The 21,578-nt window shown below is 34.7% G+C and overlaps 2 protein-coding genes, 1 long non-coding RNA gene and 1 other non-coding gene across 5 annotated transcripts in view; 3 read left to right on the forward strand and 1 right to left on the reverse strand.

Moving 5' to 3' along the window:
- The window catches only part of LOC149907259 (uncharacterized), a 62,953-nt gene that overhangs the window by 27,925 nt on the left and 13,450 nt on the right, over positions 1 to 21,578 (reverse strand). Inside the window, exons 8-21 of one of the 2 annotated variants that reach the window (XM_090103620.1) lie at positions 21,389 to 21,491; positions 21,153 to 21,280; positions 20,616 to 20,903; positions 20,246 to 20,401; positions 19,658 to 19,780; positions 19,239 to 19,514; positions 18,867 to 19,087; positions 18,273 to 18,456; positions 17,740 to 17,935; positions 16,988 to 17,572; positions 16,508 to 16,689; positions 15,806 to 15,995; positions 15,136 to 15,249; positions 5,600 to 6,698 (exon numbers count right to left, since the gene is read on the reverse strand). In XM_090103620.1, coding sequence (XP_089959746.1) covers positions 6,628 to 6,698; positions 15,136 to 15,249; positions 15,806 to 15,995; positions 16,508 to 16,689; positions 16,988 to 17,572; positions 17,740 to 17,935; positions 18,273 to 18,456; positions 18,867 to 19,087; positions 19,239 to 19,514; positions 19,658 to 19,780; positions 20,246 to 20,401; positions 20,616 to 20,903; positions 21,153 to 21,280; positions 21,389 to 21,491 — 2,817 coding nt within the window. In that variant the 3' untranslated portion in view covers positions 5,600 to 6,627. Of the gene's footprint in view, positions 1 to 5,599; positions 6,699 to 15,135; positions 15,250 to 15,805; positions 15,996 to 16,507; positions 16,690 to 16,987; positions 17,573 to 17,739; positions 17,936 to 18,272; positions 18,457 to 18,866; positions 19,088 to 19,238; positions 19,515 to 19,657; positions 19,781 to 20,245; positions 20,402 to 20,615; positions 20,904 to 21,152; positions 21,281 to 21,388; positions 21,492 to 21,578 lie in introns of those variants that run through there. The other variant, XM_090103621.1, reaches the window with a different exon arrangement.
- The window catches only part of Sym (symplekin scaffold protein), a 90,973-nt gene that overhangs the window by 26,498 nt on the left and 42,897 nt on the right, over positions 1 to 21,578 (forward strand). The gene's annotated exons all lie outside the window — the stretch shown is intronic.
- LOC149907263 (uncharacterized) lies at positions 4,116 to 5,139 on the forward strand. Its single transcript, XR_016456914.1, has 2 exons — positions 4,116 to 4,275; positions 4,582 to 5,139. It is a non-coding gene; the product is annotated as an uncharacterized LOC149907263 (long non-coding RNA).
- On the forward strand, positions 6,978 to 7,170 carry LOC149907264 (U2 spliceosomal RNA). The gene has a single exon (XR_016456973.1). It is a non-coding gene; the product is annotated as a U2 spliceosomal RNA (small nuclear RNA).

Below are 21,578 nucleotides of genomic sequence, written 5' to 3' on the forward strand. Positions count from 1 at the left end.
AATAATTGCTAACAATTTTGCACAAGAATTTTATTATAGTATTAAACAAATTATTCCTAAATGCAATAAGCGTCTATTATGTGAAAATGATTATTATTATCCACAAAATAAATCAATGCTACTTAAAAAAGCTAACAGAGAAAAAGTATGTAATATAATAAAAAAACTTAATATCAACAAAGCTCCTGGACTCGACAACATTTGATGTATTGATGTCGTGGCCATATCGTAGATTTGCTCATTTCATGATATGATCGATCATTTCACGAAATGGTCGCATTTCATGAAATGGCCAACATAGTTTGATCATTTTACGATAGGATCAAATAATTTTGATCATTTCATGAAAAAACCGCGCGTTTAGTTGGCCATATCGTGACACGATTTCTTATCATTGATCTGCTCAAGCCACATCATGATGTGGCCAAACTAAATTGGCCATTTCACGAAATGCGACCATTTCGTGAAATGGCCAATCATATCATGAAATGAGCAAATTTACGATATGGCCACGACATTGACATAAAAAATATATGCACTAAAATCGTAGACATTATCGTTAAATTTATTAATGCATCTATGCTATTTAGCATAGATGCATAGGATATTTATCCTATAGAGTTGAAAACTGGGATAATCCGACCTATTCACAAAAAGGGATCGCGAAGTGAGTATGAAAATTATCGCCCGATTACCATTCTTCCGGTATTAGACAAAATCGTGGAAAAATTTATAGCCGAACAAATGCAGAATTTCTAGTGTATGCCGTAAATAAAATTTTATCTGTCTCTCAATTTGGATTTCAACCAAGTAAGTAAACTTCACAACTTTTGTCAAAATTTACAGATGAAGTAAACTCATGTCTCGATAACAAAAAACATGTAACTACTTCTGTTATTTATCGATTATAGTAGGGCATTCGATACACTCAGGCATGACACTCTTATACACAAACTAGATAACTCTGGTATCTGTGGACCTCTTCTGGGATGGTTTAAAGATTATCTTGCTAATAGAAAATTTCGTGTTAAAGTAGGCGATGAAATGAGCAATGAAATGACCGTCACCGAGGGTACAGCACAGGGCTCTGTGTTAGGACCTTTATTGTACTTGGCGTATGTTAATGATATGCAACATGTCATCAACAACTGTTCTATCTATCAATATGCTGATGACACATGTCTCATAGCCTCAGACAAAAATATTAATATTGCAGCTCAACAGTTACAGGAAGATTTTACGCGTATCTTAATGTGGTCGCACCATAGAAATCTAAATAGCAAGACACATAGAAGGGCTATAATGTCATAATTCGTGAAAACCGCTGTCGCCAAAATCAACACATTCAAACCGAAAGCTAAACAGTACACACAAGTAAACTATGCCTTTTATTGGACAGCTTGATTTTAGTGAAAACTAACTTATCTATTAAATTAAGCTTTTGAATATGTATCCTAACGCACGAATTTACGGTTTATTTTAGAATAACATCCCTAAGTATATGAGACTTTTTGCTCCAATACGAACAAACGTGATAATAAGAATGGTCGACTGTGTCATTCATTGTTATTTCGATTACTATGGTGACACTCGTAATACTTGTAAATATTCTATAATTTTAAGGAAAAACGGCATTATTTCTAAAAAAAAATATTTTCCGATGAAATATTATTCCTTTATAAGTATAACTACAACTTGTGGAAGAATTTCCGCAATGGGAATTGCTGAAACACACCATGTATACACTCATACGTCTCCAGAGCAACTGAACAGTGACGAATGCACTGGTGATGTGCAAATCACCTGAGTGGCGACAAGGTCACGCACGCTTACGACTTCTAGTGTCTTGTTATTTAGATTTCTATGGGTCGCACGATGCGGGTCTTGTCATAAATGTTAAGAAAACAAAAATAGTACATGTACACTCGAGCCATTTGAAAAACTTTAATAATTTTAAAATCACTGCACATGTGACTGCACATAATCACGTATGTCTTCACAAAGCTACATATTATAACTCGGACTGCTCGTGTGAATGTGTGGACCAAGTACCTTACTATACTTACTTAGGACTAATTGTTGATAATAGGTTTAATTGGAACCATCATATAGATTATCTGTGTGATAAACTTAGGGCCATACTCTCAAAATTATATATCATCAGAAATAAAGTACCATACAAAATTCTTCTTTGTGTCTACAGATCATTGGCAGAATCGATAATACAGTACGGTATCACAAGTTATGGACGCACATTTAATACTTACATAGATAGGATCGCAAATTTACAACTAAGAATAATCAAAAAACTTGTACGGTCTATTAATATTAAAAACAAGTTTAAAGATAAACCTCTCGAACTATTTAGCTATTGTAATGTACTGCCAATAAAACAAATGTTTCAAAAGTTTTTCTCATAGAACAATTTCATAACATAAACTTTCAAAATCCCATTTCGCATCAGTTTGCTACCAGACAAATAACTAACAATAAATTAATGATTTCTAAAGTAACTACATAATTTTTATGGGAAGCGTAGGTACGTCAAATCTCTTATTACTATACTTAATTCTATGCCACGAAAAGTCACGAAGGTCGTTAATATTAAAAACTACAAAAGAATATACAAAAGATATTTTCATGAATTAATAAAAACAATATAATAAACATAAAAAACATCATTGCAATGAACACCCTGTATTTGTATGTCATGAATAGATAAGGAACTGGTTTAGTAGGCACATCCAATTTGTCTTCCTTGCGAATAACAAACGGTGTTTATGCGACTGTGACTGTGAGCGTTGCTACAAAGTACAAACCTTCTACAAACCTCGTAAGGTTTCGCATCGCAAAATTGTGTTTTAAGAGGGGGCATAAAGCAAAATAACCAATCTTCTATTAGATGATACGTGTAATATTCAAGACCAAATCTAAAAAATAAAATATGTATCAAACTAGATGATAAAACATAAAATATTAAAATTTACTCGATAAAAAAAATCACCAAGTTAGCTCTAATTTTCACACTTTTACGTTTTCTACTTGACATGGTAACTAATACTTATTATGATTTTTTTTTCATAAACAATTATATTAAAACATTTGCAAGATATTTGTCAGTGCATTTTGTGTAATTACATGGTAATTACTTTTAGTTTTGGTTTTATCTGCGATAAACCACTTTTGGCCATTCTTTTGGCGCTCTTTTTTTCTCGAGATAAACGTTTGGTTTTGTCGCGATAAATATAATTATATTTATACGATAATATAATTTATAAATATTATAAGTTATAAGTTATGCATGACTTGAATATAATGCCAACAAAAACATAAATGTAAAAATTGGAGCCGAGTTCAATCATTGACTTAAGTAATTTGCCAAAAAAAGAAATGAGATCTAAATGTGGGCCAAGTTCTGTAGACAGTCCAGAAATTTATTTACAAAGATGTAACAACGTTTAAGCGCGTCACACACGGTGAAGATACTATAATATTTTATCTTAAGATACTGTTATATTTTATATTACAGTATCTTAACGCTTCCGGTTTCAGCGTTCGGACCATCATTTTTCTTTTTGTCATTGCGTACCACCCACCCCTGTAGAACCGCCATCCTGTTACAAATGACGCGAAATTTTGTGGGTCATTTGTAACAGGATGGCGGTTCTACAGGAGTCTTAGTACGCAATGACAAAAAGAAAAATGATGGTCCGAACGCTGATACCAGATGCGTTAAGATACTGTAATATAAAATATAACAGTATCTTAAGATAAAATCTTCACCGTGTGTGACGCGCTTTATTCTAAAATATGATTCTTTTTAATTTAAATTATATATAATATATTGAACCTCATGAATGACCTATTGAACCTCATAATTTGACTTGGCTAGTTTTTAGAACCTCACAAAATATAAACAGTATGTAAAACTAGCCTCATCAAATTATGGGGTTCAATAGGTCATTAGTTGTTTGCTTTACGCTTATACTTTTTATATAGGTACGATTTTTTTTTCTTGCGCTTTCTCTGTATGGTTTGTTTAGTATTAGTATTACCTATGTTATGAATGTCAGCGCACATTGCCCTGTCATTACCTGCAATTTTTTAGACTCGTTTTCTACAATTTTGTGGATCGGCAAATATGGCGGACGTCGAGCTCGAGGTTGTGGCAGCAATCACTTTCGGTTTGAGTTATTTTTATTATAAGTTCAAACAAAATGAACTCAAAAAAAGAAGACGAAGGCGATGGTGGAAAATTCACAAAAATCGTACAAGGTAAGTCGTACAAATAGGGTATATTTTCAGTGTTCGTATTATATCGTAATTCTAATTCACTAATTTTTTTTAGCGGCACTGAACGTATACCAAGCGTATGGAAACATCGCGAACTGTTCCAAACAACCTTTCCTGTGAAGAAAAACCGACACCGGCGCCGAACAGTGGCAAACACCAACACAAACAGACAAACATATACAAACAGCTCTCCACATGGTCGTGTTTGGTGTTTGCTGTTTGCCATTGTTTACAAAGCGTATGGATTAGCCTCAAGATTTATTATACAATTAAAAACGTTTGTTGCAGGTCGAGCCTACCACCGCCGCCGCCGCCGGACAGCGCGTCGCCGCCGCCCGTGAACGACACGTCGCCGCCTCACCGCACCGCAGTCGATGCGCACCTGGATGACGGATCACGGCATGACGACAGTATCCATCAATGATCGTATTAAATGTTGAGAATACGCATTTTTATTTATTTTCTATTGTTTCACGTATGCTTTATCGACTCAGAACAGAAATATAATTGCGAATTCACGTAAATACATGGTTCGGGGTTCTCCGCGCCAACTTTATACAATCATTTCTTATTATTTTCTCGCTTGAAATAATTACTAACACATTTTTGAGCATTATTTTTATGTGGATTCTCACTGCAATACTGCACACCACTTATAAACTTTGAAATTCGTTTCTATAAAACATATGAAATAAATATTTTTTTAATTTTCTTCGCAATGCGTACAAATAATTACGTATTTACCAAAGAGTGACGTCACGCCTACGCCATGACACCTGCGATGCCTGCGAGCTGTTTTGGCACAGTTAATAAATAATTTTTGGAAAATGGCTTTTATCTTCATTAAATTTAAGTATATTACCAAAATATAGGGTTTTTGTATAGTAAACGTATACATGCGTATACATCTAAGGTATACACACATTATGGAAGAGGATTTCAAAATCTTTCGTCATACCTAAAGTGTTTCTATTTGTGCATTAAAGTTAAGATTGAAAATAAACATGAATATCATTTAAGACACATTTTAATTATTGTACAGTTGTTTGAATAGTTATACATATTATATTTTCATTTGAATTTCATACAAAAAATGTTATATACCTACTTAATACAATCAATACCTACACTTTTTTTAATAAAATTATTAAACTCGGATCATATTGAATTTAAATTCTTTTGTGGTACCTATATGCAATATCTTTATCACAGAACAGTAAAAACATATAGAAGTGCTATAGTGTCATAATGAGTATGAAAACCAGTGTCGCCAAAGCCAAACCCACACATATTTTAATTTTTTAAACCGATAGTTATACAGTACACTACAAGTAAACTATGCCTTTGATTGGACAGCTTAATTTGAGTAAAAACTGACTTAGGTTATAAATTCAGCATTTCAATATGTACCCTAACGCACAATGTTACGGTTTATTTTAGTATAACATTCCTAGGTATATTAGCTGTTTTGTTTCTCATTGCACAGAAATTCCAAATTCGAAAACATTCAGCTACTCCACAACAGAGGGCGTTAGTTTTCGATTGATATAACTTTGAAACTCAACACATAGAGATAAGGTTGAAATTTGTGTACCTAAGTATTACTATGTATGTAAAACAAAAATAGCCAGCCAATACTAAAATAACTTAATAAAAGGGAATCAAAACGCACATCGATCTATTGAAAAAACTTAATAATCCTGCAAGCGTGATATAAAAATGGATTGTATTATAATGTGTTGATAATAAAACATTCATTACTTGTATTTTTATTTATTATTCATATATTTTACATTTTTTTAAATAACAGGAATACAATATATTCCTTAAAATACTGTGGGCCAGTTTCACGACTTGCTAATAAACTCACTATCTATTAAAATATACTTCTTGAGTTAAATTTTCATACATTATTATTTTCATGACGGATAAGCTGAACAAAGAATTTTTAGAAGTTGTGAAACTAGCGTGATAAGTTATAAATATTTTGAGTAAGTTTCGATAATCTCACTATGAATATGACAATGCTCAATTAGTTAATATCTTAGCAGGTACATACATATTACACAAGTACACATTTATAAATTGTATTAATTTCTGTGTTATTTCTTTGAAATAGTATACTTGGAAGTCAACAATAGTAATATAACTAGGTATACCGTATAAGATATTATGTAATATTAAGTATTGAATAGATTATAAAATTATGTTGCATTTGTTTTCATATTTAAATGATATAAATAGGAGCAAAATACTAATTAATTCTAAATTGTTGTAGCAGGTAAATTAAACAAAAAATTTGACTTTGTTGGTTTATCGTTTTGATGCAGTTTTCTATTTAATTTTATAATAATTTATACTGGGATCAATTCCTTTGATGATATTTTCGACGCAATATGGTGTATCTGTAACAAAATAGTAGAAATTAAAATCACACACGGAAAATTTTTCTCAATTTTCATTCTTTGTTTGCACGCCATCTATTATTTTTAAATCGAACTACTTTATAATTTTAAGAAAATATTCAAGTAGTTTTGCAAAGCATCGATAGATGGCAGTAAAATTGAAAATTACTATATGTAATAGCTCCTAGATGGCGCCACTAAATTTAAGTCTAAGTATACATCGCGCTTATGAAATTTTTTTTCGATGTATTGATATACCCCCAAAGACCTTGTTCGGGTATCGCTTCTCGGCCTTTTGGCTAAGATCAAAGTGTAGTATCTGTTCTTTTCAGCTTAATATCTGAAAGTTCCCGCACAGCGGGACCAGTATATTAAACTGATTTTTGTAAACCGACGGGATGTTCGGGGCTCGCTCCACTCCCGTCACGGGTCGGCCCGGCATTGCAGTGCCGCCGGGATCGGCCCACATAAATAACGTTAAGATGAAATTATCATCTCAAATCTTAGTGATATTAACCCGCCATTGGTGACGTGAATTTGACTTACAGCGTTGGTGACCCCGGTCTCACGCACCGGGGTTTTTGACTACGAGTTTATCTGTAATTTACGGTTCATGCTACTTTTCATTGGGATAGATATAAAATTTGATCTTTTATTAAACACTTGACCGTAATTTGAAGCTTACTTCATTGAGAAGGTACCTAGCTTTTTCCGCCTATTTTTCCCTCTCTTTCCGTTGTATATATGCTATCTCTCTCGCACACCTCTCCACCAGGTGGCGGGGCGCACGATAATGTCGGGCGCTGGATGTTTTTCATTAAGTATTGCTTAAAGCAAGTGCTAAAAGTGTTAAAAAGTGTATCCCGTCGGATCGGTACAGTGAGTTATTTTTACATCTATTCTAATAATATTTTACTTAAAAATGAGTAAAAATCTTTAAAGTCAACGGTATAATCGTTGGACTTTATTTAAAATGCTGAGGTTTTTAATGAATCCTTCAGCAATAGTTTATTTTTCAATATGCTTAAATACTTAATAGCATGAATAAAGATATTTAAAATTAACGATACATCCGTTACATTTTACTTGAAATAGTAACTTTTCTTTTGAAATATTTCATTATGCAATATGTACTAATTAATATTTGAATTTTTAATACTGTGAGTAAAGCTATTTTAACGGTGTTACCGTTCGGCTTTACTCGAATCGTTAATATTACTTTTGTGATTATTTGATATTACTAGATATATCAAATACCCTCTCTTGTATATAGATATTTTTAATATTTTATTTCATTTTTAATAATGTGTTTTTATTACAAGGGTACAAGTGAATTTTTCGTGGAAAAATTACAATTAATAATACTTAGTATGGATATGAGCCAACTCAAAGCTTTACAGGCATACAATCCATTGCTACGACTTTATTACATTGTCGTTATCGCTAGGAACGGTTCGGAATTCCTATCATAGTTTATTACTAAAAATTATCGAACGAGATGAGTCAGCTCCAAGAAGTCACGACATGTCAGAACACGTTGTGATATTATTTTATAAATCGTACGGGAGTTACCGCTCAACTGAATAATGATGGAATTCGCTCATGTATAGTAGATACGTACCATGAATGTTCCACACATTCAAAACTATCCGTAGTCTATACGTGTCCTTTTATGAGTATTATTCTGATCCGTTTTTATGTGAAAATAGACATATTACACACGGCTAATTTGATTGAAAATTACGTTTCCTATGTTCAAATGATGCAACTTTTTTGTTAAAACGAGTAAGTACCAAAAATTTTACAATTAAATTCTTTGGTTTACTGAACTTGTGCTGAAAGGGTTATCGTATAATAATTATCGAGATATCTTAATATAAATTAGATTTAGATACACTTATTTCAAAGGATTTACAATTCACTTCTAACGTTTTAGAATAATATTATAAACTTGTACACCTTGACAAAAAGTAAAAAATTGCGGGTGAGTGGAGATTATTTTGTGCAATTAAATATAACGTCCTACGACGGTATGGTTGCGTTCGTAAGGAATGTTAACGGATATAAAGCAACTAAATGTTACATCGATTGCATGAACAAAAATAAATATGAATCGAAGTTCATTTTAAAATTTAGTGAATTGATTTGAATTATGAATTTATTAAATGTCGCTAACATTGGAAAATAAGTTAAAGGACCTTGTTAATTGCTATATTATTTAAATGATTATTTACTGCTATTTTTATATTAGCACTAAGGTGTATTCTTGCTCGAAGCAGAATACATAAATGTGGCCACTACTCCTCGCAGGGGTTAGCCAGGTCAAATTCACCCTCGCAGGGTGTCTCTTAAGCATTTTTTGGCAGGCCCTACTTATTTCTAGTTACAAACATCCCTCGCGCAGCTGTCGCTCGCAGGGAAATGGTGCAAATATATATCGGCCCTCGCGGGGCTTTGATTACAATCGTCCCTCACGGAAAAGATGGTGCGAATATATATCAGCCCTCGCGGGGCTTTGATTACAACCGTCCCTCATGGAGAAATGGTGCAAATATATATCAGCCCTCGCGGGGCTTTGATTACAACAGTACCTCACGGAGACATGGTGCAAATATATATCAGCCTTCGCGGGGCTTTGATAACAACCGTCCCCACGGGGAAATGGTGCAAATATATATCAGCCCTCGCGGGGCTTTAATGGCGATTGGTGCAAATATACAATGGATTGATCATTAAAATGATCATAGATATTTGCTTTTGTCAACGAGGACCCACGAAAGAAGTTTTGGATATGACCGTATCGGATCTTCACTCTTCTAAGGTAGGTAGAAAAAGGTTTTGAAATCTACTTCACAGTGGGCAGTATAGTAAATGACCTAATAAATACAATAAAGGTTAGATACGTCAAATAATGGGCGCATGAAATTGATACTTCGTATCCTAAAAGTTTACGCTTCAGGAATCAGGAAACCACCATTGGTTTACCAATTATGGAAATTGGAATTGAACAAATTGTATTTACCAATGCAAAGCCTAATCACAACAAAGGAAGGCGAGTCGGATCAAATATCATCTCGCAGATGATTTGTGGCGGTGGTTTCGAGGATTGTCACCAAGCCTTGTGTCAACGGTATGTTTGGTATCGTAATTAAATGGCACTAGCCGACCAATTTACATATACAAACATCGGAAGAGATTTTTTAATCGCAAAGCGATTGAATGTAACAAATGACGATTGATTACGTATAGTTGACCTCTCATAGGCCTATTTTAGTTGCCCGGTCTTGTAGGCAATTTATTTGACTCGTTTTTTCAACCCATTTGACCTCATTATTGCACCCATGAGGTTTTTTCTTCGGGGCTCAAACAATAAATCGCTGAGGGATTAGGATAATCGTTTGTTAGACAAGTTTTTTGTCATCCCACCAGGATTATTATATTGTATAATAAAGTTATATACAACTATTAACGTAAAACGTTTAAGTACTCAACGAATGCTGAGAATACTGACTGTTGAGTTACATAGGATAGAGGATAAATAACGGAAAGTCAATCTTTCCAAACAAAAGCCTCTTATTATTAGATATTACTTGGAACCCCTACCCTTAACGAGAAAGCTCTGCCAAATGACTTCTCATTTCTTTGCTTTGAGGGGGGGGGAGGCAATAAATGAAATGTACAGGCTATACGGCTTTTAAAATATAAGTCTGGTAAGCGAACTAAACTTTGCTGGTTTAGTTCTTGCTATATCGCTATCCGTGCCTGCTTCTCGTGTTTACGGGTGAATTAAGTTTATCAATAGTCATAAATGCAATGCTATTCAGAGGATATACTGCATTTAAAACATGACAAAGTCTGGTAAGCGAACTAAACTTTGCTAGTTTAGTTCTTGCTATATCGCTGTCCGTGGCTGCCTCGCGTGTTTACGGATGAATAAAGTAATGTCCTGTCTTCGCATCCACAGCTAACTGTCCTATACTGTCATAATCTTAACACAGATTCATTCGACATAGCTCCCCACGAGCTCAGTTCTTCATTTTTGCACTCGCACAACTGTGGACAACACAAGAGCAATGCCTCCATTGGTAGCAGTTACAATCAAGGGATAACTAACCTTAGGCTAGCCATATTACGGATGTTGGAACAACCGACTATATTCAGGGCAATTTTCTTTGTTCAGTGTAACGTTTAGACTGTCGTAGCATTCCTACGGAACAAAGATGGGATCAGATCTGCATCCTTAATGCAGTTAATCGAAAGGAGATACTTTCAGACGACGATAGTATTCAAAACCCACCATATTCCTTAACATAATATTGCATAGTTAAGCTTATAATCTCTCTTGCCATTATCCTGCAGCAGAATTCCTTGGCGATAATTTATCCTCGTTAGAACGAGCGAGGGTTGTTACGATAATATGAGAAATCCTAGTCAGTTAGAGACCTGAACGACGCGATAGAGTACCGCTATTTCAGTAGTAGTAACACCTAGAAGGGTGAAGGTATTCTGGAAAGCGGAACTGAAGGCCCGGTCAGCAGCATCAGCCACCTAATAGACAGTGTTCAGTGCTGCACCACTATAATCTGCAAAATGACTCTGACGGTATGAAAATGTGGAGTACATTTTCAAAATATCAAATGATATAGTTGGAATAAAAATCCTATTTGCCTCCGTCTATCCAAAAGACATACGGAGTAGCTAGTAGTAGTTGGTTGAATTAGAATAAAGTAACTATAGTTAAAATCCTTTGTTACTGACTGGATAAATTTGGCTCTTTTCCTATCTGACGTTCATATAGCTGTTGACTGCCTAGTGTTGTGCACAAACACTATTATTATAAACTAGCGGTCCGCCCCGGCTTCGCTCGTGGTACTTACGTTTTCTCTACATAAAAACCATCCTCGTACTTCAAGGAATATAATAAAAGAATTATCGAAATCGGTTCAGCCGTTCTCGAGTTATGCGCTTACCAACACATTTTGCGATTCATTTTATATATAAGAAGATAAGTCACGTTATGTAGTCCCGAGGCTTTCGGTATATAAGTTCTTTTGTAAATCATAATTATATCTTAAAACCGAATTGATTAAAAGTAACGTACTTGGCTGTAGTAATTGCAGTTTTGGGACACAGATAAGCTCCTTATCATTTTAGTCTCTTAAGAGTTAAGTTCAGTATATTTGTTTCCAGTACAGAGTTTATGACCTATCAGTTTTAAATAAATAATTCATGCATTGTACTGAAAGTACTAGCCATGTTTAGATTATGATTGGTGGCGTTGGCTCTAAACATTAATAGATACCGCACGGTTTGGTTTGATGTTAAAAATCTGTATTATAATTAAAACCGTTTACCTGTTTTGATATTTTATTGCCTTATTCAAGGGGTGACCTTTTAAAGTAATAATAATTAATATTTCTGACCCCAAAAGTAAGGACCAAGTTCTCTTCTTGTCCGCTTGTAGCAGGTTGGGTTAAAACTGTGTGAGTTGAGACAGGTGGTAATTCTATGTAAAGATGATTCAATTGTGCTTCTACAGAGTTCTAATTGAATAAATAAAGGTTTGAGTTTGAGGTATTTTTGCCTCGTCGGGATCAGCTGTTGCTTCATTTTGTAAGTAACATCTAAATGCGTAATTGAAAGTCGTTACTGGCGCTTTCGCAGATTTACGCTAAAGATAGTGAAAATTGTGTAACTTTAACTTTTCAAGCCCAAAAGGTTAACTAAGGTACGCTTGAACCAATCTCATAAGTTCTAATACTTTTAATCATTATGATTAACTTTTTGGTTCTTATTTGATTAACTTTTCATCTGGGATTGTTAATATATTATATAATATAAAAATTTGTGTGATTTATTGGTAGGTATACTATCTGCACACCTTACTCTTTCAAATAAAGAAATAAGTAATTACTTATGTATTCAAATTCACATTGGCGTCCATATATTGTACACCAGGTGGGTAACAAACAGGTCTCAATGAAGTAAGCTTCAAATTACGGTCAAGTGTTTAATAGCTGTGTTTTACCTGAAAATAAAACACATATTAAATACTTACCTATATTTGAAGCTTACACTTAACGTCCACCTGTTGTGGATTTCGACTCAATGAAAAACATCCAGCGCCCGACATTATCGTGCGCCCCGCCACCTGGTGGAGAGGTGTGCGAGAGAGATAGCATATATACAACGGAAAGAGAGGGAAAAATAGGCGGAAAAAGCTAGGTACCTTCTCAATGAAGTAAGCTTCAAATATAGGTAAGTATTTAATATGTGTTTTATTTTCAGGTAAAACACAGCTATTGTCAATAAAACATAGGTATTTAATAAATCAAATCTCTTTTATTAGCATAAGACAACATCTTTGAAATAACTAAAATTGTCAAGTATTTTAACAAAGTTTTTTTAAAACTCAAAAATAAAGCATCAATCTTTATTATTTAACAGTAAAATTAGGCTTAGTCAGTCTTATGACACTGAAAACATAAAATGAAGTAACAGAAATGGTAATACTTCGACCAAAAAAAAAATATATACAATACTAAAATCATTCATCTTCAACAGCCAAACAACTAGAGCAAGTTATTGGTACTACGTGCGATCTGGTTCGAAATTATCTGGTTCGAAGTCACTTCCAGATTCACTTTCCGATGACGTTTGTAATCTGTCCTCATCAGATACTGCTTCTTGCAAAAGAGCCTCGAGACGACACTGATTACTTTCGTAAGACATGCTGAAACAATGTTCACAATTTGAACAAAAAACACGGAATTTCTTGTAAAATATCGATCAAATCTAGCAAAACGCTTACTAATAATAGAATTATATGATTAAACTATAAATTACAACAATAGCTTTATCAAAATAAGTAAAATAAAAAAAATACACAATAACCATTTTACTTACTTAGTTGGTGACGCCGGTCTCACGCACCGGGTTTTGGCCAAAACTCAGTAACGTGCGCCCGCGTCGCTGTCGTGGGGTAGGGGTAGGGTAGGGGGCGCGAAATTAGGCAGCTACTCGAAATCACAGTGCAATTCGATAAACGGTGACAAAAATATTTGGGTTTCTTTAACTGCCCGGTCTCACAGACATATGAGGTCACCAATGGCGGGTTAAGATTGAAGTGATTAATGTGGATTATTTTGATCCGCAAATTACCAAAGCTTCGTAGAAAATAAACTAATTACTTCATATTTTAATTTAAATTTTAAACGTAAAATATATTATTAATATCATTTTTCATTAACCCTTAAACAGGCCCCGAAGAACTGCTGTAAGATATAAAGTGTTATATATGGATTTAGGCTTTGAATAGCGGCCTGTATGATTCCTTATCAACACACTCTGAAAAAAAAAAAACACTGAAAGTCCTGAAAAAAATGCGGGAAAACATATTCCCATTGCCTGGGTAGAGACTACCCTTTATGTGCCATGACTATATTATATAAATGTCGAATGTTTGTGTGTTCATAATTCTAGTGTTTGATTACTAGATCATTATTATGTATTTTAAATTGTAATTGCTAGTTGCGTAGTTTTCAGTAAAAAAAATATATTTAAAAAAAACACAAGAATCGTCGGGTGCAAAGGCTAGTATAAAAATAATAGGTGATTTGAATAGGCAAAGGATATATAGCTCCCACAAATAAGTTCGACTCAACAGGCTTTGGTCACATGTTCCCCACATTATTATTTGCCTTGTTTTAGACAATTTGGCAAGAAATCGACTAGAAATAATGCAAATCCTGCTAGGAAAACTCAAAATTTCTAACATATCAAAAAATTGCACGACTTAGCTTTCTTTGTTTCGCCATAATCTGAATAAAACTACCATAGTCACTCAAAAACACGTCTATAACGGACCGACGAAATTCGAATGGCTGTCAGTGTCACAGAGTTTGCAAATTCGAAACCATAGAGTATGGTATTTACCAGTATTTACGATTAAATTTTGACAGATCGTGGGCTCTTCATTACCAAAACCTGCTACAGCATCGAAAAATCTATGTGGGACGCATCCGTCCTTGGCCTGCTTAAAGCGCATCACACACGGTGAAGATACTATAATATTTTATCTTAAGATACTGTAATATTTTATATTACAGTATCTTAAGGTATCCGGTATCAGCGTTCTGACCATCATTTTTCTTTTTGTCATTGCGTACTAAGACCCCTGTAGAACCGCCATCCTGTTACAAATGACCCACGAAATTTCGAGTCATTTGTAACAGGATGGCGGTTCTACAGGGGTACGCAGTCGGCAGTACGCAATGACAAAAAGAAAAATGATGGTCAGAACGCTGATACCGGATACCTTAAGATACTGTAATATAAAATATTATAGTATCTTAAGATAAAATATTATAGTATCTTCACCGTGTGTGACGCGCTTTAGGGTTAAATTCTATAAACATTTTCATTTCCCACAACTCACCAACTTGCACCCAATCCGTATCAACATGGCCGTACTCCTTCCGAGCCTCACAGATGGCCTCATGCAGCGCGTACGTCACCACCACCGCAAGGACAAGCGCAGGTTCACCCGTCGCTGGAAATTTATTACATTTTAAATTTTAATAATTATTTTTGGAATTTAAATATTTTCGGAACAAGGTTTAAAAAATGTTGATATTACTTTGTTATAATAGCAGCATGCAAATAATTATAATTTAAAAAACATGATACAATAAATTAAAAAATGTTGTTTGGTTTTATGAAACCACGGTAAAAGTGAAACTGTTCGAACGGTTCCGAACACTGCTTTGTGTAGCGCATGTCGCGTGTATCGCGGCTGCCGAGTAGGTAAGTTACCTACTCGGCAGCCGCGATACACGCGACATGCGCTACACAGACCAAAAAGTTTGAGACGATGTAATAAAAGTTTCACTTTAAAAAAAAATGTTACTTTCCTTAGGCAAGTAATGTAATCAGTTTTTTTTTTATTATTGTAACACTATTGATGTTTATAAATATTTTTTAATGTTCTAAGATAAAACACAAGCTTCTTATTTTTTCTATTTAGATAAATTTAGATTTTGCCAACATACCTACAATTTAATAGTTATCAGAAAGCGACACATTCTAATACAACAAAAGTAACTTACTTTTCGACCGCAAAACCCCATTATTATTAAATGAATTCCTCTTAAACGTAATCCTGAAGTCAGCAGGTATATCATTAACTCCTGGAGGCTTGTACGTCCACGTCCGGTCCGTGAGCAGCTGGCCTGATGGAGAGAATATCAGCTTCTCTGAGGTCCAGAGACCTAGACCCATTATGAATGCACCTTCAATCTGAAATATTATTACTTATCCCATGTATTCATAATAATTTTCAATCCTATTTGAAATGTCTGACAGTGAAGTCCTCGGTATTCTAGTTTAATAATTATTAATCTAACGTGAATTTAGGTATAAAATAAATTAAAAAAAAAATGCACTCCGGGAGTGCCGGCAGAAGTGAAAACTTGATTATTAACGTTCAGCATGTTTGATATTTTGGAATGGTATCCGTCTTACGCATGGAATATAAGGACTAAAAAAAAAAAATCCGTCTTACGCTTTTTCGATCAGGCCACGTGTCCTGACGCGAGTTTAAGATTTTATACCCAACGCCGCTAAAGAAGTTTTATTTTTGTTGTTAGTTACCTCCATTACAATTTAAGAAAGCTTGTAGTACTTACAATTTTTATTACATGATAAATTTGATAAAAACGTAAATTTAATTCGTAAATAATAAAATAATACATTGTTTTAAAGCGTGATACCATGGTGATACTATAAGCTTACGTTCATAAAAATCTTACCTGTCCAACATCCAACGCGGGACTAATACTCTGCCCTGTATCCTCAACGATATCCACCCTCGATATCTGGTGAGAACCCGTCAACACATCTAACACTATCTCCGCTGAACCGACTCCATACACTGGGTACGGTTGTAAAGCGCTTTCTTCAGATGTTGCCGCACTTACTTGCAGGTTTATACCTACAACAATCAATCTAGTTTTGAAGATTAAATGATTCGATAGTGCTTTATATTTTTTTGAAGTAATAGCAAGATTAAGTTATATTATGGTAACTAATTTATAGCTTTTACGATTAAGTTTACAACTTTTAAATGCCTACCTATGATATTATGTTGAAATATAGTAATTTTCCGCCTAGCTGTTCTTACAGTAAATTCCTGATATCTAAATAAGATACCAATTCCTTATTTAGGCATCTACTTAGGAGTAGATATAAAGGCATAAGCAGATAGAGATAATGCCGAACAAAATCCTTACCTTTCTCAAATGCCGCCTTAACCACCTCTTCCCACGTCGGTTCATTTAGCCCTTGCCTCACAGGTTCCAATCTCTTTGACAATTCATCACAAGCCTTAATAGTTGCAAATGCTACACTCTCACTAGTAATACTACCACTACTGGCCATCGCATTGGGAGACACAAAACTATCAGCTCCCTTCACCTTTACTATTTCTAAAGGCACCTTCAAGCTATACGCACAAACTTGAGCAACCTTCGTATTTATACCCTGCCCCATTTCTATACCACCATGGGAAATCAGTATTGTACCATCCGTATGATAAACTGATATTGTGACTGGGAAATTCCCGTAATAATTTATAGGATATGCCATTAAGGAAACCCTTAGTGACTTCTTCGTCCATGCATTTTCAGAATTGAATTTAGCAATTTCAGCTCTACGGTCGTCGTAATTGGTGTCCTTTTTGAATGTGTCTATCATGTCCTTGATCGAACTGTTTGTTGATGATATGTGAAGCAATTTTATGTCCAGTGAATCCTTTTTCATAGTATAAGCTATACGTTCCATTAAGTGCTCTGATACCGCTGTCCCTTCAGTAGTAGCTGTAAAACACAAATCAATTACTGGAATAATGTTTTAAAAACTATAATTTTTGACTTGTTCTTTTTTGGCACTTGACCCTCTACTTCTCCTGTCCCTCTGATTTAATACCATCTCCCGTAATATCTGCTTCTATTTAATTAATTAATAATAATATATAGCAACTTACTTGGCGCCCTTGCCCACGTGTTACTAGCTTTATCAGTAAGCACACTATAAGTTTTGATGCTCCATCTCGAAGTATCGTATAAGTTGGACAAAGCCGAGGGCAGGTCACTAGCTGAGGTATCGTTGAAGGAACAACCATTGTCTGAATAGCATGAGAGGTTTAGGTATTGGATAACACCCTCAGCGTTGACTGCTATCTGTAAGAATTAACACTTTTAGCTGATTATGAAGATGTTTAGACTAAAGACAATGAGGGACAGGTTGTATACAAACGATATAGTACTTTAATAGTCGTGTCCTTTGATTTGTTTGTTAGTCTTCTCTTTTGCGCATAAAACAGATTGTATATCTCTATCTCTACGTACATGAGTCGGGCAAAACCTGACTTTCAAATTGCCATTCAAGACATCTTTTTTTAATGCTGGGAAATGGTACGGGAGTGAGTACATCCTATCTATTAACTTAAAAAACATCATAGCTTATTTCATATTTCTTGTCCGAAAATTATACCCATATCATGTCCTATACACTCACCTCATACTCCGCATAGCACGGCTGCCGTTTCCCTATAGCCGCCATGTTGTGTGTGAGCGGGAGCACCATAGTGGCGTCCCTGTTCAGCTTGTGCGCGACGAGTGCACATGCGCACGCGATTAGCGACGAGCGGCCCGCTTTCGCGCCGTAACCACCGCCTATGCGGGTCACTTCTACTGTAACACTAGGAAAATAAATAAATGAATTAAAGGTTTTTAATTTCTACAATAAAATGTTAAAAGATCTTTGAAGTGTTATTATTAGTCGTCGGACACGTCTGAAGTTTTATTTTAACGTACTTTAACGCACTTGTACTTGTACTTGACCAAAAATAAATGGACCACACGAGAGTCAGCTGTGACCTGATTTCCTGATCTTTGGAAATTAAAGTCAAATCCAGTGGAAAGTTCTAAGGTATCAAACCCAAAATAATTGAATTGAGATTGAGAAGATCTTACCTACTTATAATATTGAAGTCGTGAAAATGATTGAGTACCACTTCATGCTGCTTATTAATAGGGCGCCTGAAAGACCTGTCTTTTTTTTCTAGCATTAATCTACTATCACATCTACTTTAGTAAATTTAACACACACCTATTCAACGGCAAATTCAAAGATTTAGCAACAGCAGACTGCACCAAATCCATCCACTGTGTTGCCGACCGTACGACCAGGCCGCGGCGCGTGTTGCCCACCGTACAGCTCTGGGTTTCCATGGTGAAGTGATACTGGTCAGGGACGTAATACGAGCCCTTTATAACATGTGCTATGTCTGTTCCTTTGTCTGTTGGTTTGATTGAGTTCTCTTGGCGTATCTGAAATGTTCGGTTTTATATATATTACGCATCTCTGTGCCTGCACTTTTTATTTAAGTATTAAAAATATGGACACAACAGTATGGTTTTGTTGTATAGTTTTCTTGAAATCATCATTTCTGTCTCTCTAAATCCACCACTAAAATCTTACCCTCTTATCTTTATCCGGAGCTTTCAAAGCATCCTGAATACTCAAAACTGGCTTCTGTTTCGATTGATTATATTTCACTTTTACAAGACCAGCAGCTCGAATGGCCAATTTATGAGTTGTTGCGGCAATTAGAGCTATAGGCTGACCGTGATAGGACACTTTTTTCTCTGGCAAAATCACTTCATCTTCTGCTTGCAAAGGAACTTCAGTGGGCGTGAACGTATTTCTCCCTGGAATGTCTTTTGCGGTGAAAAAACCTACAACTCCGGGAGTTTTCTGAAAGATAATATTGTCTAGTTACATTTATCGGTCTTGATATCTACAAGCAAAATTTAGCAACAGAAGAATAAACGTTTTAGGCATCTATAATTATTGTAATTCAGTCTCGCCTCCTAAAGAAGTTTTAATTTAAATCTTACCAAGGCTTCAGAAGGATCAAAAGATACGATTTCTCCCACGCATATAGTGGATAGAACAAACGCAACATGCACGTCCCGCGGGGCTTCGTGTCTGTCACTACAGTACCGAGCCTCTCCTGAACACTGGAAGAACAAGAATATTATAGTAAGTATAGTAAGGAAGCCTTTGAGAAATGATTAGAGAATTGGCCAAATGTTTTTGTAAAACAATGAGGTGCGTAGTCGAAATGGAAAATCTTCAGCTTTAGGTGTCTATTGAGGTTTCTTTGATATTTCCGATTGAAAAGAGGTTATAAAGCTTCATAAATTTTAAATTGAATAAATAAAACTGCAGTATGTGTCATGTCTTCCTTTACTTTTTTGTACAAATACGTAGAATACCCCATTAATCTTAACTGTTAAGAAATTTATCTACTTTGGGACCAAGCTACATACTTATCAAATTCTTCAATAACTGTTATAACTCAGGCCCCGGAACCACAGACACAATAGAAAATCTATTGTGTCATGGACCGAACGGGCCGCTTGGGGCTCAATGGGTTAAAACTAAGTCATATGATAAATTAAAATGTTATATTAGAGCTATACCTGCGACAATCCTTCCAATTTCTCCACAGGTTGATTGAGAGGCCACAATGACTTGTCTGTATCGTAGGTTTGAGTACCCGTAGCGATGGGGCGAGACAATACTTCGCCACCAGACTTGTACCGTGGGTTTACTGATGGACTGAGTGATAATACTGCCTGTAAAAAAGCTTTAACAGTATTCCGAAAGACATGGATAATTCCTTACTTTTTTAAGTCCAATTTTTGACCCTTCCCAATAATTTATTTATATCCCTCAGCTATAAACATTTCTTTAGATCAAATCATAAAAACTCGATTTGATTCCTCGCTTTTTATTTTTTATAATTGTTAATTAAAATTTAAAATAAACATGCGTATCCTTCGAAATTACCTTATAAAACAACCCCAAAGCAATAGCTTTCCTACAATACGGTGAAGGTTCAGGCGGATTGTCCTCAGGTACCAATTCTTGTTGTAACTTCTCTAGCGCTTTTCTCAAAGTTTCATCAGTAAATAAATCCTTCCCTTGTATACAATTTTCAGTTTCTTTTGCGTGAATAAAATCTGGGCTTATATTCCCAAAGACGATGTTGGATGACTCTATTAGATTCTTTTTATCTAGATGGAAAAGAAATCCTGCGTTCACAATCGCATGCGCGTTTTGAGCTCGAGGCATTATCTAAAAACATAAATGTGTACACGACATTAATATTGTGAAAATATATTATTATAAGGAACCATTTCATATATACCTACCTTTTATAGACGTAGGCATTGCTTTCTAATGAAAGAAAATAAGTGATAAAATCATCTAGATTCTAGAGAGATTCTAGACCTCTTCATAGAATGACCATTTAATTATCATTTAGTTAATGCATTTTATAATATGTATATATAATAATTATTATAAATAGTAATAACCATTTACCTTATAAGTTCTTATTAAATTCTTTGAAGACAGAGGCGGTAGTTTCACGTTTATCACCAGCTTATTGCTTAAATCCATTTGCACAAAATCTTTCGCTCTTGTAACTGTTTCTTTTTTGTTATTATCGACTGAAAAATACAAATAGCCATATTATACAGACAAAAATTTCGGATGCATTCTGTAATCTTTTTAGTTATTGCTTTATAGTTATAAATTACTGGAGATCATTAACTTACCTGTAGTTACGCAACCCTGTACAGTTTCCAAAAGAAGAAATACATCCGATGGGAAATCATGATGCTTATTCTTAAGTACCAAGTTGCCTCCAATTGTACCAATCTGTAACAAAACTTGTTGTTAATCTCAAATCTCAATTGAGCTTATCTTAAAGCAAACCATTTTAAAAATTACGTCATCATAAACCTT

The sequence above is a fragment of the Colias eurytheme genome, chromosome 7 (genome assembly GCF_061535395.1).
Source record: "Colias eurytheme isolate Ceu_HAF_F1 chromosome 7, ilColEury1 Martin Lab GWU primary, whole genome shotgun sequence".
NCBI lineage: Eukaryota > Metazoa > Arthropoda > Insecta > Lepidoptera > Pieridae > Colias > Colias eurytheme.